The sequence below is a fragment of the Centrocercus urophasianus genome, unplaced genomic scaffold (genome assembly GCF_019232065.1).
Source record: "Centrocercus urophasianus isolate 14NV4802_14NV808 unplaced genomic scaffold, USGS_Curo_1.0 seq_17, whole genome shotgun sequence".
Classification (NCBI taxonomy): Eukaryota; Metazoa; Chordata; class Aves; order Galliformes; family Phasianidae; genus Centrocercus; species Centrocercus urophasianus.
In genome coordinates this window covers 15,207,103-15,223,177 of record NW_024884722.1, presented here as the reverse complement: position 1 = coordinate 15,223,177, position 16,075 = coordinate 15,207,103, and the positions used below count along the sequence as shown (strand labels likewise).

At 36.4% G+C, this 16,075-nt stretch overlaps 1 protein-coding gene across 5 annotated transcripts in view; it reads right to left on the bottom strand.

The window, feature by feature from the left end:
* PLCE1 (phospholipase C epsilon 1) overlaps positions 1-16,075 on the bottom strand; it is a 126,019-nt gene that overhangs the window by 33,545 nt on the left and 76,399 nt on the right. For 3 of the 5 annotated variants that reach the window (XM_042817883.1, XM_042817884.1, XM_042817887.1), the window contains 6 exons: positions 8,273-8,418; positions 6,245-6,503; positions 5,377-5,585; positions 2,783-2,824; positions 876-1,551; positions 190-372 (listed from right to left, as the gene is read on the bottom strand). In XM_042817883.1, the coding sequence (XP_042673817.1) occupies positions 190-372; positions 876-1,551; positions 2,783-2,824; positions 5,377-5,585; positions 6,245-6,503; positions 8,273-8,418 (1,515 nt within the window). The remainder of the gene's footprint in view (positions 1-189; positions 373-875; positions 1,552-2,782; positions 2,825-5,376; positions 5,586-6,244; positions 6,504-8,272; positions 8,419-16,075) is intronic. The other 2 variants (XM_042817885.1, XM_042817886.1) reach the window with 1 other exon arrangement.

Genomic DNA, 16,075 nt, shown 5'->3' with positions numbered 1-16,075 from the left:
ATGAAATTTAAACATCAGGAAAAAAACCCACCAAATTAATGGAAAACAACAAGCCAAAACATACCAAACCAGCAATAAGCTGTTTTAAAGTTCTCAACTAACTTTCTCCTGGTTCAGAGTACAGCTAGCTACACAGAAAATGTAGGAAGGAAACAAGTCAGCCAGATAAGTAACAAAATACATGAATACCCTCATGAGTACTTTCTTCTTCTTCTTAGCTGCATTTATTCCCAGAGTGTTGTTTCTCTGCACACTAGGTTTCTCAGTGCTTTTGGTCAGAGTTCCTGTGCTTGTGTTCCTTGTGCTCCATCGTCTGCCTCCAAACAGTTCGACAGCCTGAGCCAAGGTTGGGCCTTCAAACCTTCCATCCTCCTACAAAAATTCTCAGCATTAACAAAATCAGGAGAATAACGACCAAAGAACAGACACATTTTCTTAAGTTATAATAAATATATCTCTAGGGAACCAATGAAAAGCAAAATATCAAGAACACACGATTTTTAATTACTGCATGAATGCAATAGGGCTATTTTCTTCACCATCTCATATTTTTGGCCCTAAATCTCAGCACTCATTTTTGGGGAACCATTTTCATGTACAGTCATTGCTTTCTCTTTAAGAAAACATTTATTCCCAAACTCCAAATATATGAAGAACTTAACAATAAAAAAGGTTAAACTTAAAACGTATCTAAAATATGCACCACTTGATGAGACATTATGTGGAGAACCAGATCATTTTCACTCAAACCATGTTACTAAGTTGGAGGTCTGGTGTTCACATTTAACTTCAGTTTACTTATAATAGAAACGAATCACTCAACAATACATTGATGACATTGAACTTTCATCATAGAAAATCACAGCATCTTTTACCTGGTAGAGGCTGACATACTGTTTCCGTAGCCACTGTAATCTCTGATCAGGAAATCTCCTCATTTTTCTTACAGCTTTAGTCAATTCCAGCAGTCCATCATAGAGCATTCTGGCAGTATATTTTGGAGCAACAAAGTGCAGCAACTTATTATCAGTAGTCTGAAGTCCGTAAAGTAGTGTTATACCATTTTCTTCAAGGGACATATTACAAAGTTTATTTTGAACACACACAGTGTGCATATCAATGCCAGAATGTCCCATATACACAGCCTTGGCTGAAAACAAATCCAGAAAACCTTCCACCAGTCCATTTAGTCCGGTATTGCCAAGGAACTGGTATTTGCCCAGCTCAGCAGCATTACCCAGGACACTCAGTTTTGCTTTTGCATTTGCTGGGCAAACTGTTGTGGGTTTCGTCCAAGTCAAAGTACTATTGTCAGGCTGAAGCTGAAGAAAGCAACGTGCTGAAAGATGTGTCTCCTGGTCATAATGGATGACAGTTGCACCTTGCAGCATGAACTGGTGGACATCAGCTCTGATGGACAATACGTACCAGGGAATGAGTTCTATGCCATGGCAGAAAGCCTTTTGTTGCTCTTCTGCTGAACTTGTGTCCCAGTCCTTCAACTGCTCAAATATATCACTTTCAGAATCTGAAAGATCTCCAATTATAAATCTGTATGCGAACAAAGATGAGGAATTTAGTTTAGTTATGTTTAATACACCCATTTTCTACCTAGTGAAACACATGATTTATGTGCTGCCTTATGATACTACTTTTTTTTTTCTGCTGCAGTTTAAATTAACAATACAGGAACTTACAGTAGTTTTTGCAGTATTACAATTTAAGTTATGGCAATTTGGAATTTATAGATGTTACTACAATTAATTAAAACTCTGATAGCAATATAATTATGTTCTCTTTGAATTTTCCAAGGATTATATTCATTATCATAGAATCAATTGTAGAATGGCTTGGGCTGGAAGGGACCTTATAAACAACTTCACTTTGTATCTTGAAGTTAAGTGATTCCAGTTTCTAAGCCCATAGCACAATGGAAATACCAATTATTGTATGAGGAAGCTGGTAACAATATCTAGGGGACTGAAGACAGGACTTTCAAACCTTCTTCTGCTATTCTTTTTGTGTACAGACTTGTTTCTGGTTAACACTTGTAAAATAGGGCTTAAAATACATCAATTTCTCATAAAAATGCAGCAAGAATGTTATCGACTACTTCCTGCCAGCTCAGTGCAGAACACAGTTCACACTAAGACTTCTTGCAAGTCAGGCACCCATCTCACTGAGTTAAACCCCACATGGAACCTTCAGGTCTTCCTCAAAATTTCCTCTTCCTGGAGTAGTAATTCATTTAATTTTTCCCTTATTCCAGACATCAATTCTAATGGTGATAGTGAAGAGATAGACAAACGATGGCAGAATAATTTCATCAGCCTTAATTGCAACTGAAGTTTCTTAAGAAATCTGCTGTAAAATAAAGGTCATGCCATATATCTGAGCTGCTATAAACTGATGTTAAAATTGCCACACTGCATACATTATTTAGCTGGATTACTCATGGTTCAGCTTTTTAAATTAAAACAACCACTAAAATATTTATCTTCCTCGTGCCTTCAAAATAACCAAACAAGTCTCTAGAAAGACCCCAGAAAATGTATTCTGAGAGTAGATATGCAAGGCTGGAGGAGTCTAGTATAGAGGAGACAGAAATAGCAGAGCTTTGTTCATGCCTTATTTCATGTGTGACAGCACAGCCATGCTGTAGATTAAAACGTACAAACAGCAACCAGGTAAGCCAAGCACATGCACAAGGCATATCCAGAAACAGCCTCTGGCATTAGCTGGCAAAAGCAATATAGCCATTAACTATTGGGAACAAACTTACAGAACTTGGTTTGAACCAGAAGCTTTCTTTACACGTACTGCACTAAGATGCAAGAAAATGACAAGAAAGGATACAGGAAATGTTAAAACAGATTGCAGTTTTAAAGGAGGAAATTGTAAGGGAAAGGGAAAAAAAAAAAAAAAAGTGAGGTTTTTCAGTTTTATTCATTCTGAAGGTATTTACTGTAATTAAGAAAGCTTGAAGGGTAGAGGAGATCAGTTCAACAACATTAAGACAAAGTTTAGAGAATAGGTCGTTTGATTAACATTTCTATAAAGATTGGATTTCCACATTTATATTTTTCCTACCAGCTGCTATTTCTTTGAGAACTGTCAAAGACGACGGACAGAATTTTAATTGTGGCATTTACTTGGCATGGTCAGCACCTTAGGGTGATTGGACACATTGCTGACTAGAGCGACACTCGGTCTATTTGGGAAAATAACAGCTTCACTCAGTGCCCACTGATTTTATAAGATGCCCTTCATTTTCTGCAAATCAAACCAACATATCCAGCTCTGGGATATATCGGGCTTGTGTTTCACAATATTAATTCAAATCAACAAAATGCAAACTAATTACAAAATTTTAATTACATAATACTGCATAACAGATATGGCTTAGGTCTCAAAAGAAAGGCTTTTAGCTGTTTACAGCATTAAAAATGAATCAAATATTACAGCCTCCATACAACAGGGACAACAGCACACAGCCCTTCTGCCTTTCTGCAGCAGTTCTTTCCTGTGTCCCAGCCAGCTCTCAATGGCCAGCAAAACATAGCTGGATAATGAGGAACTGAGGTAAATTAACACTTCCACGTGTACTTTTCTACAAGTCATTAGAATGTTAAAATTAGCATTTTACAGCACCAGAAGTACAGACAGCAATGATCAGACACCTGAATCAGGAAACAATTTTATTTACTTCTTTGCTGTTTTGTTCATTTCAGTGTTGGACTCAACTTCTTTGCATTTAATTTCTACTTTAATTAGAATAGAACTTAGCAGTTCCATTTAGACATAAAGCATAAATAACTAATTTAAAAAACTGATTTCATAAAGACGTAACAAAAAAAAACCTCATTTTTCCCCATATTGTTCTTCTACATTTAAATTCTGCTTTGTGTATTCAAGTGAAAGGTTGATTTCATTAGCTCATTCTTTCTTCAAATGGAGACCTGCAAGTTGAATTCAAACTGTATTAATTAAGAAAAATAATTCCTGGAGGAAAATGTTTAAAGTGAAATAAGAGATAACAAATGTACAGAGAAGTGGGACTGCCTTTCCTGGCATAATCTACTGCGCCACTGCCCAGAAGGAAGTAAAGCCAGATGTGAATAATTCCATTAGAAACCATTCTTGCAGGAAATAATTATTATTTATTTGAAATGAGATTTACAATTGCATGTTAATGAAATAAATGCATTTAAACAGGAAGAAGGTAGCTCCTTCTCAGGCAGTCACTTATTAGATTCTGTGTGTAATAGCTGAAATAAGTTGGATACTTCAGAACATACTGATATCTCTGATAGACATTATCAATATAATAACTCAAGTGGGGACATAAGTATGTTTTTTATGTAATCCGGGTTGCGTCATTTATATGATGGGATAAGGAATAATGGTTTCAACAAAAAGAGAGGAGATTTATATTGGATATAAGGAAGAAGTTTTCTACAGTAAGCATGGTCAGGCACTGGCACAGACTGCACAGAGAGGCAGTGGAGACATCCAAGGTCAGGTTGGATGGGGCTCTGAGCACCTGATGGAACTGTAGATGGCCCTGTTCATTGCAGTTGAGTTGGACTCTGAACAGCACAGTTCTGTTTCTTGCTTCTCTAACAGTTACCTCATTTGAAGCTGACACATCAGGATCTATGTGGGCTACAATTTCACTAAAGCAACGCTCAAGATCAAGTCATGTCTTAAACTTCCCATTTAGTATATTTTTTGCTGCTGAAAAGTAAAGACTATACTGGGTGTTCAGTCAAAATTGGGAAGTTTTTGAACACTGTGCTCTTGGAGCACAATCAAGAAAACATCTAGGCAAAATAGCAGGACTAAATCAAACTGAAAATTCACAATGCAAAATGATTACAAATGTCTTCTGGACATAATTTAAAAGCCTCAAGTGAACATGTCCTTAAAAGAAGTGGTCTTATGAACAATAATAAATAACCTCTATTTTGAAAAGGGCACAACGCTGCCCTGGTGTGCAGAATATAATGTTCTGAGCTCTGATAACAGATATGTCCTGGTGCTATTCCGGGCACCACAGATCAAAATTGTAATCATAACCGTGGATTTTTAAAGCTCTGTGTGTAAGATGAAAAGGATTTACCCTTATCATGAGAGGAAGTAATTACATCATGAGTGAAAATATAACTATACAGAGAGATCTCATGCATTTGAATATCAAATACTTAGCATAATTCCAGGAGGAATAAGTTTTGAATTGGAAGACAGTAAATGAAAGAGAAGAGGTTAAAAGTTGCCTCTGATCCTGTAATTGAGGTTTGGTAAAAGGAAACAAAAAACTAAAACTAAAACTGTGAAATATACAGATGAAGATAGAAAACAAAACATGAGACCTACTGGTAACGGTTTCTGTCCTTCAACGAGTTTTTTCTCGAATTGCTTTCTTCACTGAGATTATCTTCCCCCTCCTCAGATTCCAAACTGCGATTACAGCTCCGAATAGTTTGAAATATACTGTTTGCTGTGGATTCTTTTTCTGGATTATTTAAGCCATCTTGGCCTACCCGTTGCAAGAAATTATCTTGTCCACTGTAATCTGAAACAAACTAAAGACATCTAATAGGTTAATATTGTAACAGGAGTAATGGAACACTGTGTCATTTACATCTTGTTGGAGAAATTCTTAGAAGAATTAAGAATATTTAGTACATATGTTTGCCATTAGCTTACCTAAACAGACTAAATCACTGCATAAACCAAGTAGCACAAATTTCAATAGTCCTATAGACTTTTTAAAAGTCCCAGTTTTCATGGAACAGGGACATATTTTCAAAACAAAGTGAAAAAAAGGAATTGTTTTATTTCAGAAAGGAAAAGGTTGGTCCACTGATCTTCTGAGTTCTTCCTTTAAGGAACTGAAAACCTTTCAGTTCCCAACAAGCTATGCAGAAGATCAGAAAATTTAGGAGAAGACAGCTGCATGTTTAAGTATTTACATACTTCCTTTACCAAAGTAAATGTTTTTTTTGCTTCGGTATAGACAATAACTGCTCAGTACTCCTATGCTGAACTATTTATTAACAGCAAAATCTATGTTACTACAGTTACTGTAGGAATTAAATTGAGGTTCATGTAACTGAACTATGGATAACAGTCTGGTTTATAGAACTCTAATTAGATGAAACTTTCACATAAAACAACAGATGATAAAATAATGCACTGGATGGCTAAGAACACAGCCTCTTAGAACAGCAATCCTATTTACCTCTAACGTCTCATCCTGGGAATTATACTGTGGGCAGAGTCTGATGAGGCTTGATGCTCCATCCAAAATTTCACAAAGCTCTTTTAAAAATACACCACAGAAAGGAACTACTTTACAGCCTGGAATATTGAGTGCCCGGTTGACCACTTTCCTGTACTCGGATGAGGACTCATGTTGTGCCATAGCATCTTTCAGACTCCGCATGGTTTCAATGTCAGACTGGTCCATAAATTGCCACATTTTTAAAACTTTTCTTGACCTAGTGAAAAAAAAGACAACAATTGTTAAAAATAAATAAATAAACCAATTTGCAGAGAATTCCAACACCTCCAGCATGTACGGAATAGAAATTATGGAAATATGAAAATTACCATTATTATTATTTCTCAGAAATTAATGAATCACATTCAGGTCATTATTCTTAACAAAAACCCTGGCTCGCGGACTGTTTCACCTCTTTGAATTACCAAATAAGAAAAGTAACAAGGACAAACAAGCAGTATGATTTACACAAGGCTGTAGTAATTTTTAGGAACTTAATAAAAGCTCGGGTACCCATGAAATGCAAGCAGGATTCCCCACATTTTCATTTTGTCATTGCCTTAAAGTCAAAAAGGTATAAGAAAAAATAAGAAAAACGGTATGAAGATAAACCAGATGGTTTACTACAAATTCATTCATCAGTAGATAACCCATATAGTTAGCAAATGAAAAGAAACAACAATGAAACAAACAATTTGAAATATTTTACATTGATTTACTCCCATTACGCTCTAACTCTGTCATGGAAATAAATCAAGGCTGTCTTCCAGCTCTCAAGCACCAGTGCCACTCTGCAGACCAAGCTTTGAATTCAAACAGAAATGACTCCTGGTGAGAAGGACAGCTGGCATTGCTGAGCCCACTCACCCTTCTGAGCTGCACATCTGAGCAAAGGTATGGCCTTTCTATGCCCCCTGCCTTCAGACACACCAAAAGGGTTGTAGAACTGCTAGCAGCTCAACATCCTCATCCCCACTTTCCGTCCCTGTCTTGAGTGCGCTGCTAATTGGGCACCAGCCTTGCCTTTACTTGTTGCCTTCCCTTCTGCTGTGCAGATGCATTACAGATAAAATTAAGGCCTTAATTTGTTTGCATTTTCCCTCACAACTTTCATCGCTAAGGGACTTATATGAATGCATTCTGCTGAAAAAAACTCCCTTTGTCCACAAGCATTCAATATGTATTTTACATATCAAAAATGTAAGTAATTAGCTCAGTAAGAATCCTCACTAAACCACAAAGAGCAACAAAACAACACATGAAAGCTTTGCTATACCAACACAAAATACAGGTAGGGTCAGGGCTAACTGATAGCAAATCTGATCTTAACTCTTCCTTGTCCAGTCTGATTTGCTGCTCTCTGAAGTGCAAATCTGTGTCAAGGTAGCACCTCACCACCGCACCTGTTATTCTGCAGAAAAGACTGCAACCCCACACTCTGTTTTCCTTCTGGATACACTGCAGGACTGGCTACATAGGATAATTACAGCACAAGATTCCAGCATTAGCCAGTATAAATAAACTTGAAGGGTTTAACAAGACAGTTTTAGCTGTTTGTTGTTTGTGTGTGTATTTTGTTGGTTTTCTTTTACAGTTTCAGTCTGACTCTATTAGAAAACTACCATGATTATATTTCACTTGTCTTCTGGATATTCCAAACTCCAAGTTACATTTTAGATTTTAGACAAAGCATAGCTAATTTGCTATCTTTCTTTACATTTTAAAAACTGCTTAAAAATGTATGCTTTCTAATGTAGAAAATGAGAATGAAGAAAAATGAAAATGAAGAAAAATGAAAATGACAATGAAGAAAATGGTTTTTAGCATGTTCAATTTTTTCAAAAAAGGATTCTTAGCAAGTAAGAGGGCAAGATGATGTGATTTAGCCACAGATTTCTGTTTATGCCTTTGTCCAAAGACATCTGCTTGACGGAAGCTGCAGTGTCATCTATCACTGAGAAGTCATTTACAAAGAGTTGCCCATACCTTAGTCCTGCCAAAAATTCCATTACAGCATTGTAGTTGCCCATATTCCAGCAGCATTTTGCCACATGTACTAAATATGAGAAGACTTCTCGTTTCTCCTCCATTGAACCTGCAGTCAGGATCAGCCAGGTAACCCACGAGCTCACCTTGTGAAATAAGACATACAGTACAGTCAGTCAAAGCAATGTCACTTGGAGCATCTGTGCGTTTTCTTGTTTTCCTTCTGCAAGGAGGGTATCAGTGAAAATGCTATGCATGCACCTGTGGCCCAATCCCGTGCATTACATCCATTGCAAACACACACACAGATATGCTCACATTCCAGCAGTTAAATCTTAACTACCATAATACTTAATAAATACTACATAATACTTAAATAAAAAACTGTTGCATGGCAGTGTAAGGTATTACGGATATGCATCCAGGCCACAGAAGAAAACGGGCAGCTTAAGTTAGTGACAATTTCTAATGCTGTCAGAGAGATCTGCAGTGCAAATCCTCATTAGCACAGCTTACAAATCTCAGTCTCATGCTGAGATAGGTATAGGAGATATACAGGTATAGAATAGGTATAGGTATAGCATAGGTATAGGAGATAGGCAAGGTATCCCCTTGTTCTTACAGCAAGGACAGTGAATTTTGATAAATTGTCATTATTGTTTTCATGCATTGGCAAGATTATAAATGCAGTAAAATTACAAAAAAACACCCTTTCCAAGTGTGACCACAATACCAGTCTCTGCTCAGTGATTATTTCATGCCAGAATCAGCAATTAATTTGGTACAATATTCTATTTGTATTAAAAAAACGTCAAGCCTTCCTTTTACCAGTGAGCATTTTCCTTCTAGCTTATGTTCCCATAATAGCTATAAAAGGTAGCTATATTTCAGATGGAAATCGAATTCAAATGAACTGCCTCTTTTCACAGTATAATTCCCCAGGGCTTCATTTTTGTCATTATGTAAACACTTAGAAAGCAATAAACATGATTTGTTCATCGACACTGAGTTTCATTCTTTAGTCTCAAAGGATTCAGAGTGTTTACAGGCAACACTGGTGTGAGGAGCAGCTTATAACAACCAGAAAATTTTAGTCTTCATGAGGCATAGATCATTTTATTTTAAAAATCAAGCAAAAGAAATAAAAAGAAAACTATTCAGTACAAATTAAAAAAACCCTAAAAATATAAAGCTCCTCCAGTCATACAATGGTCTCAGCCTCTAATTCCTGAGGGAGAACAGCCAAAGAATATGAGAAATGAGAAAGTTGCTTGTTCATCTTCCTGACACCCTAACCAACAGAGAACAACAAATGAGAACAGCGCAAATAAGAAAACAAGCCACAGCTCCAATACATGCAAAGCACAGAGGCAGAAAAAGGAATCAAAATTTTAAGACAGAATTCCTGAAGAAATGAGGTTATAAAGTCATTCTGTCTCTCCTCCCTTGAAAACATCCTCAGGAGTGTGCAGCACAGGGTTGTGATGGGATGAAAGGATCAGGGAACAACGGAGTCGTCCTGCAAGTTTTCTATGTGACCTAACCCTCACCAAACAACGTGGTTATGGAAGGTAAGAGCTAGAAGAAACTTGCTCCTTGCTTAGCAATAGTCAAAAGAAAAATGGTTAGCTTCAGTTTCCATATGTTTTTAGAACTCGCATACAATAGCAAAGGCTTAGGAGCAGATACCCAGTAGATAGCTTTCAGAACAGGCAGAACAAGCAGGAGAGATCCATGTTGTAAATGCAGATATACTGACAGACCTTCCCCAACTGCAGCCTTTATACAGGCTGCCACTGCAGAGGCCGCAACACAAAGAAACAACACAGCTGCGCACTCAAATTTCACTGATATTATATCTGAAGCGCTCAGCTGGTGATTCCTAAACTGTAGAACTAAATCAGCTAAGAAGTGTATTCCTGAAGAGCATAAAGGTATAGAAGAAATACAGAAAATGAACTTTATGAACTTTATGACATGGGGCTCGGATGAGGGCATGCACAGAATGAAATGCAATTAAGTAAATACAAAAAAATACATAAATCAGAAATTATGAAACAAAACAGTTAAATATGTGATTCAAGGTTGGCATAGACTTGTGTGTGTATGCTGGAATAAAATTAAATATTGGTTTTGGATATTATTCTCATTTTCCAGAAATGGCTCTGTTAGAGAATACAAATGCTAAACATGCAAAAACACACAAAAAGATTAATAACATTTGTTTGGTATGAAATACTAAATGTGGTAATGACAGATTGATTAATATGTGTTTAAATATTTTAAAGAATAATATAATTTTAAGCAGATCTGTTTTTATCTAAGGTAGTCAACACATGCAATAGTCAGGAGAGAACAGTATCAAGGGTGATAAAGAATGTCTAAAAATGCATTTGAACGTAGACTCCCTAACAAGAAATCTTGAAACTAGGACAGTTACTTGCTGAAAATGTATTTAATACAGAGTTTAGGACTGCTATAAACAGTTATGATGAACTTTTACAAACACTGTAAAAGCAAACACAAATGATGAAGATTAGCACAAACAAGCCTTTGTGGCAAAATAAGGGTGCAAAAGGCAGTAAGTAGTCTCCCTTGAAGTTTATGTTCACTGCTTCTGCGGGACAAGAATAGATTCACAGGAAGAACAGAAAACAGAAAGTATTTCACTAAAGAAGATGGAAAAATAAAGTGTCTGAATGTCTACACAACAAAACAGGATGGGCAAAGGAAGATATAAAGACCTGGGCAGAAACAAGTTGCAGAACAAAGCACCTAAAGATAGAATCCACTGCTGCCAAACAGAGAACATGCCTGCTTCAGAAACTTCACTATGTGCATATTTGCTGGAGATTAGAAAAAGAGTGACGAGCAGACTGTGAGGCGTCAGACACAGATAACAGAAACTTTCATTCATGCTCTTTTACATATTGACGACCTTAGGAGTATAACAGAGCTGTCCCTCTCCATATGCTACAGGCTGCTTCTCTTTTCCATATGGCTTTTATATCATATTTAGTAAACAGGTGCATGCAGTGATTTTTCTGCTGATTCTGAATAGCTCAACTCTTCATAAAGTTTTCCTACGAACAACTCAGACTGTTACTTGATTAATCTGAATATACCATATAGCTCCTAGAAACGGGGATTATGGGAATAGTATTCCAAAATCAAATTCTTGAAAGGTTTCATCACTTTGAGATTAGAACAGAGACTGCTGAAAGGCAATAGCACTGTCACAGAGGAGGCAGCAGAGGGGAGGAGCTGTGAACAAAGGCCATCTCATTTCATTCACTGAGGTTTTTGCTGAGCACCGTGCACCCCCTTTTTTTTTTCAGTGAGAATTGCTGGAAAACAGAGACAAATCATTGAGGGGCTTTAGGGGGCATCTTCCCCAAATTAAATCTGGTCCAGGAGCCCAATTAGGAAGCAAACTTTTAATTAATTTGCAGAACAGTCATTCATCCTTTCAAACAGTCAGAGGAGACTTTTGTCATAAAAATGTTGCGGTTGCAAGATGTGGATGAATCATTAGCTTTGAAGGAGTACAGAACTGAAGCTGACCTACAGCTGCCTGAGGTCTCTTCCCAGCTGTGAACTCCCTGAAGACTTTGTTCTGCCCAGGCAGATTGAACTGATGGATCAAAAAACGTTATCCTGAACATCATTATCTATTTTAAATAAGTGCATACTGAAATAATTTGGGTGTGGCATCAATTTTCAACTGCTATTCGTAGTGGGCATAGCTAAAATGAACCATGCACAACTAACACTGAAATGGAGGAAAACTGAAAGGACTGCAATGTTTAGGAAATATCATGTACAACAAATTACAGGAAACCTAAGTATATTTAAGTATATATACATTGAACACTAAAATATACAGAGATTTAACAGTACTCAGTAAACATACTTTGGAATGTACTGATTTGCTGATAATTACATGAGCAGTCCAGAGTCCATGCTCACAAGTACACCTCCACAGGAACCACTGATAACAACCGTACAGCTGCCCACAGCTCCCAACAATGCATATAATACGTTTCTGCTGCCTGGGATGCATAATGCCTCCTCTGCACAGATGGTATTCAAGAACTAATGAGCTCTTAAAAATCTTCATTCAAATGAGAGTTCAAAAGCATGATTCCTCAGATACTGTCCAGATATGTGAGCCAGAGGTGCCTCACAGAACAGGAGAGCATATGGAAACCACGTGGAAGCTGCCATGAAAATCTTCCTTTTCCACTAAACATGTGTGTAGCTACCCAAGGAGGAAAGCACCAGCAGCCCGCGGCCTTGTTAGCAGGTTGTGCCTGCTGCCGGAGGGCTCTACAGCTCAGCAATGCCCAAACAAAGCAGCCCTGGGACCTGAGGCAGTATGCACTGTCTGTTCAGTAGCAGCTTCGCAAGAAGGATCAAAGATCAAAGCACACTGCAAGTACTCCTCACAATTAGCAGTAACAGCTTCTGGACCGAGTTTTTGTATTCAATATCCAATTAACGTTAGATCACAATATACTTCTTAAAGATGATTTCCTGAATTTATTTTTTTCACATTCTACTTACATACGTCTGTTTCTATAACTCACTGTAACTCCCTTTAGAACACAAATCATCACAACAAACCTATAATTAGACGAGTCTAAAAAGTACGAGAAAATGTATCCTGGCTTCATGGATATAATCCAATTTATATAATGTATAATACATCACAAATTGAAACAAAATCCACTCAGGTTGATAATAACACCCATCTTCTCATTCAGGTGGATATGAATCAGTGCTTTTCAGGGTTACTGCACACCAATATTTAGGTGTAAAAAAAGAAATCGTATCCAATAGATACCTAGAGCAAATTTAAATATTTTCTAGTCATCTGTTACAGACAAGCACTCAAACATCACGCTATGTTAGAGTTTGTAATAAAACCACAGTTGGAAATTTTCGGAGGCACAAATCTGAGTCTGAGCACAAACAGGATCTACATCATCCAGACAGTGCAAACTGAAGGTGATCAATCATCTCAGGCACAATAATACGTAATGACAAATACAGTTCTAGTTTTGTTGTGTTTTGTTTTTTTTTTTTAATTACTTTTTTTTTTATTAGCTCTTGCTATTTTAAATACAATAAAGTCTACTGAATAGACTCTTTTTGGGTTTTTGGACTTGTCCTACTATGATCAAATTTTCAAATGATTTTGAGTAAAAAATTAATAATGCATTTTGGAAAAGCATACTAATAATTAATGTTAATCTTCAAATATACCATGACTATTTTAAAGCCCACGTCTGATTCGTTCAGTGCTTTGGGCTACTTGGAAATTTTCACAATGGTAACAGTAACAGAACTTCATTGAGGACAGAGAAACCTCTGTCATTCAGGACACCACATTCAAAGAAGGGTCCAGAAATTTCTGTTCTAATTTTCAGAATTCTCTTTTCCCTTGTATTTTTTTTAAGAAGGCAACAAAATTGTCAGGGAAGTTCCTGAAGCTCAATTGTGAGAATTAATATGCAGAATTTATTTTTTAACCTTACAGTATTTTAATATTTAAAAATAAAACACATCCTCCCAAAGCCTTTCAACAGGGGAAATATATTACACACATTCAAAAAATAGCATAACCCTGTGTATTTGATAATCCAATCACTGATCTATCACTGACTTAAAATCATGTCTATACACAGGCCAAAATCTTCCATTTTGACAGTGGCAGGATATGGCTTATCACTGATGTTCAGTTGCTTTTACAAACACAATAAGAAGGACTTGGTGATCAGACACAGAAGAGACATATATGATGGACTCAATATTTGTTGGCAAGTGATCTTAATGCCCTGTGAACCACCATTTGCTCTAGGAGAACCCTGCTTCATGCAGCACAGAGGATGGAATAGTCCTTACTGCATGTTGAATTAATATCTGTATCCCAAAATCTGAAGTGGATTTACTTCTCTTCTTTTCTTCTTTTAGTCTTTTAATACTGAATATCAACATAACTCATCTGTACATGAGTGTATATATATATATATATATACACACACCCACATATAAATATACAAAAGTCTGTACTGCTATTCATACACCTGCTAGAGAATCTATTACATAAATTTTGGAATGGGAACCAATTTATTTCTTATCTTTCTTTTGATTAACTTTTATATAAATATAAATGAGGGAGGGAAGAGTGAACTCTTAAGAATATCCACCTATGAAGAACAGCACTCTCATTTCTCATGCTTTACACTCATTTCCCAACTCATACTTTTACCATGGCTTCTGCAGCACTGCATGGAAGAAACAATGTCTTTTACATTTTAGCAACTTCTTAATACTCCAAAAATGGAGCTTTCAGAGGCACAACTAGCAAGTAGAGGTGCCTGCCTGAGGTTTAATCCATGCCACCACTACCAAGACAAAAAGATTACAGTGCAGACCTTCTCTAACACCAAAGATACGAAAATTAACCATGACCTCCTTTGTATCTTCAACTACTCTGGAGCAAGAAAGGTAGTAATTTTAATATTAAAAGAATGAGGATATTAATGAGAAATTTGTTTCTTTGAAGTCCTTGAGTACAAAGCAAGAAGTCGACTTTACAGCTATCCACAGGAAAAGCGTTGTGATCAGTTATTTCATTTAACCAAAATATTCCATTTTCAGTGATTTCGACAAATTTGGAAACTTAAGTAAAATCTGAAGAACATGAAAAAAAACATATAATAAATAAATGCATAAAATCCTGCTAAACATCTGATGAAGAGTTATGGCAAGAGGGAAAAGCATACCTTATCTTGTTTAAAAGCATAACTCTTACTATATGATTGTAAAGTGATTTCTCTCTGTTTAAAAGAAAAAATCCTCCACCTTTCACAACACCACAAGGTTATTCCATGAAGTAAAACTCTTTCTGGGGAAAGTAGTTTTAAAAATCTATGGAGAAGCTTCATGCTTGTGAGGCTTTTAAAATCACAATTGCTATGCAGTTAGCACTGATTAACTGGCAGCCACGAGTTCCATCAGTTCCTTTGTCTGAGTCTATTCACACATCCATGAGTGTATACTGATGAACATAAGGATCACATCATAGAACACAGCACTGTTTTATTTTAAAGAGGTTTTGGTAAAGGTTCTTTATTAAATTTTTGGGCTCCGGTATAATATGCAACATAATTCTCTGATGCACTTATAAAATCTGAGTACTTAATATCGCATATCCTACAAACACATGGTTCACTTTAGATGCTGGAGTGAAATTATGTAACTTTATAAAGAACATTTACCATTTTAAATCTGATTGAACAGTACTCCAAACAAGGACTGGAAACAGTTTGATATTTGTACAAACATAATCTTTTTAAAAGCATTATGCAAACCCATTTAGGAATTGCAAAGCAATGCTGAACTAAGAGACACAGCATAATATTTATTTGCATTCCATAATTTCAGTAAAATGATATGTCTCTGCTTTCCTAGTAAGGGTTTAAAATCATCTTTTATATGACAATGAAGAAAACTTACAAATTTAACCCCCTAAAAATGGGACTATCATTATCACTCATTTTGTCTAATAGCCAGATGTTTTATTACCTTGACTCAACACAGGAGTGTCTTAGTAAGTCTGAGACCACCTCAGTAGCAGTGTTGCACTGGAGTCATTGATATGTTTTTTTACCTTTTTAGTTATGCTTTTTTGGCAACATAATCTTCCCAAAAAATACTTCATGTATTGAGTGAGCTGCATCTCAGCACAGAAATGTTAAATGCTTCGTTCTAATTTTCTAATGCTTTCTATTACAT